The sequence below is a fragment of the Drosophila busckii genome, chromosome X, assembly GCF_011750605.1.
Source record: "Drosophila busckii strain San Diego stock center, stock number 13000-0081.31 chromosome X, ASM1175060v1, whole genome shotgun sequence".
NCBI lineage: Eukaryota > Metazoa > Arthropoda > Insecta > Diptera > Drosophilidae > Drosophila > Drosophila busckii.
This window is the reverse complement of record NC_046608.1, coordinates 20,866,229-20,869,618: the sequence shown is the minus strand read 5'-3', so window position 1 is coordinate 20,869,618 and position 3,390 is coordinate 20,866,229. Positions and strand designations below refer to the sequence as shown.

The following is a 3,390-nucleotide window of genomic DNA, read 5'->3' as shown; positions in this document are numbered from 1 at the left end:
TAAGTTTTGCTTGCCGCTTAGACAAACAAGTTGCGGCGCAGCTTTGTCAAAGATTTATTTCTTGAGGTTAAGCGACGGCTGGCCAAAGCAAAAGTCTATTTGCTAGTGCCAAAAGTTTTAAACAAGCGGAGCGGGGTATGGTATAGTGTGGTGTGGTGGGAGGTGGGAGCGCGGGGGTGGGGTTGGTAGCGTTGCAGCTTTAATTAAGAGCGGATTAGTTGGACATGGGTTCGATTGGCAGACACTGCAGCAGCAGCAGCAGCAACAACAGCAGCCAGCCTTAAGTTTTGCTCTTTTTTGGTTTTGTGCTACTGATTTGCATCTGCGGTTGTTGCCCTCCCCTCTCCGCTACCATCAACACTACCACCAGCAGTAGCAGCAGCAGCAACGAGTGACGCATGCTGTGGCGCTTCATTAGTGCCTCACTCCCACACACACAGACACACACACACACACACACACACACACATTTAGACACTTAACGTCTTGTGGCAGACTTTTTGAGTGCGCCATTAAAATTTAATGCTAGTTAGCTGTCAAAAGTTGCTCAGTCTCATTTCAGTCGCTTAATGTGCGTGTTGCAATTTTTTTATACACTTTGATATTCGAACAAATTCAATCGAGTAGCTTCATGTGCCTCGAAGCTTTGTCTAATTGAAAACAGGCAGCTTATAAAATCTTCTCGTACGACATTTGCACCAAAGTGTATGTCAGAGTTCGTTTCCTGCAACTTGAGCTTTAGGCCAACTTTTTTATAGCTACCTCAGCGCCACCCTTAATGTGTTTGGGAAATTGCAGCGCACTTCCTTATGTACCTATTGATAAGCTTCGTTTGGCGTCGCGCCTTTTATAATTAGTGCAATCAAACATTGCTAGACAATTTATTGATACATTTTCTTTTAGCTCTGATCAGGCGCAGCAACTTGTGATTTTACACTTGGACTATAATATAAGCGGTGCGATTTGAATGGATTCTGTACACGATTTTTGCATATGGGACAGAATGGAGCTTTCCGTAACTTCTCCTTGATGCAATTCTCGCCAAACAAATGGCCACATGGCAAGCCGACGAGACGATGTGATCCCTCAGCCTCCCAGCTAACTGCGCAAATGCCGCATTCCGTCGTGGAGGCTAATTCCTTTAATAACTGGCCTAGTTCATTGCCCAGTGCAGAGCAACGACCACGCACTAGGTTCAAATCGTTTTGCTCTATGACTAGCGGCTGGCTGCACAGAGCCTGTCTTTTGCTTTTTATGAGCGCCAGCTCAGCCAGCAGCTTGAGCTGTGGCAGTTTCTCCGGTTCGCGGTTTATTTCGCCTTCGATGTGCTGCTGCAACTCGTAGAATATCAGATCCTTTTTGATGACCGACTGTATTCGATGCACTTCCATGCTGCACTTATAAGTGATCTGTGACAACTGTAAGTATATAAATATTATATATATGATGGATGAGTAGTGTTCAAAACACTACCCAGTACTAATTGTAATTTATTGTTTGCTTTAGCTACGATGACATTAAAAGCCAGAGGTAAGTTTTAAAACAAATTTAGTTTAACTACATCACAGTTTGCATATTTCATGCATTGCACTTAACCCAAATAAGTAAAGCATATAGAATTATAGAATTTTTCTTATTAAATCCATAAATACTGCCAGTGTCCAACACTCATAGATATAACACTGGATAAAGGGGTTGATTAGCGCTCGTTAAGCGCCCACTCAATGTTTCGTCGGTGTCAAAGTCGTAAAGAGGCGTTACCCTAAACGCCCCAATTTGCGTTTTAGCCAAAGTAAACAGCTGACAAACAGTGCGGCTAATGCTATAAAAAATTAATCACAGGCGGCATACCAAGGCCCAAACTGTGCGACGCCCTTGCTGCTCATGTAGTTGGCCTAACCTCATTATCTTTGGCATGGCCGTTTGGCTAATGTGCTAATGTGTAATTTCGAAAGGTGCTTACGTTGTCAAGTAGTGTGAAGATGAGCTGCTTCCGGCTGCCCTCAGCTCTCTCTGACCACTCACCCCTCACCCATCACCCTATTGCCGCTCAGTGGTGCCATCACGCCAATTGGCCATTTTCTCAATGAATCACAATGCGGACAGCATATGGCGCATAGTTTCTTTTGGATTTGGTCTTGCACTGCAATTAATTCCCAAGCTTAGAATGAAATCTAATTGCTCGTTAGCGCACAGCGTTGTCCGTTCTCTAATGCTCATTCCACCTCCTTGCCCCTCTTGCTGTTTTCGTTGCTCCTTCTGCTCGTTGTTGTGTTTTTATATTTTGCTAACTGCTGATTACAGCAGTTGTTCAGTTGTTGCTGCCACCATCACCATCTTCATCTCCATCTCCATCCCCCAACTCCAGTCTCTGTTGCTGCTTCATATACTTGAATGCTTGATATTTATCTTAGGTCTAAGTTTTATTTTCTTAATTTCTCGCATATCTTGCAATGAGCTTGCTCCAATGGGGTATATTAAGCCACTCAACTTTGAGTGAGTTTCTGCCCAAAATTAAACATTGATTGACATCGTTTACTCAGACGAAGTTCAATTATGAAAACCAGATGAAAATTATTCGATTTTCAAAGTGGGTTTGGGAACAATTTCGAAAATTATATTAAGTAATTTAGTTTTTCATTTGTCTTACTAACTTTCTAGCAATCTTAAAGGGTATGTGCTAGTTGGGTACTACTCGTGGCAATACTTGTTGTTGCCTTTTGCGCTTTGTTCTTGCCTGCAGCGTGCTGGGCAATGTTTCCCAGCAGATTCATAAAAAGAAATTAACGGCTCTTTTTGTTGGTCCAAGGCGCTGCACAAGTCCAGCCCCACCTGGCCCCCAGGCGGGTGACAGCGTTCAATGAGCATGTAACTGTAAATACACTAACTGTAAATGTAGCAAAAGTATGGCCAAGACTAGCGCCGGTGCTGACAAGGCTAAAATTCACCAAGTCCGTGTTTTGTTGTCGCGTCATGCGATTGATATAATGCACCTTAATAAATGTCAGTGTGTGTGTGTATTTCTCTGATTGTGTCTGTGTGTGTGTGTGTGTGTGTGTGTGTGTGTTAGTGCTTTGGCTCTATTGCTAACCGTTTCAAATTAATTGAGTTGCTTTGAGCACTGCTTAAATATTTAACTTCTGGTCATGGCCTTTTGTGTGAAACTGTAGCTAACTGTGTCCGCCCTTAGCCTTTTCTGGGGGCAGCTTAGTTGGTCACTTGGGAGCCCGAACGCCCCTCTTCGTGCACACCTGAGTGAAACTTTTGGCATTTTGGGTATTTATGGCTCATATGGCGCAGTTGCATAAATCACTGATGTAATGTAAACACATGCGTATGAATGTGTCTGCGTGTGTGTGTGTGCTGGACAGACAGAGCTGCAAATGGCCA

At 43.5% G+C, this 3,390-nt stretch overlaps 1 protein-coding gene across 1 annotated transcript; it reads right to left on the bottom strand.

Moving 5' to 3' along the window:
* Positions 1-862: 862 nt before the first annotated feature.
* On the bottom strand, positions 863-1,471 carry LOC108605895 (E3 ubiquitin-protein ligase RNF181-like). Its single transcript, XM_017995711.1, has one exon. It carries the CDS (start codon positions 1,389-1,391, stop codon positions 900-902), a length of 492 nt encoding a protein of 163 aa, XP_017851200.1. The 5' UTR covers positions 1,392-1,471; the 3' UTR covers positions 863-899.
* Between the last annotated feature and the right edge of the window lie 1,919 nt (positions 1,472-3,390).

Excerpts from the sequence above, each read along its gene's own strand:
- LOC108605895 (XM_017995711.1), bottom strand. The coding sequence starts at position 1,391 with ATGGAAGTGCATCGAATACAGTCGGTCATCAAAAAGGATCTGATATTC.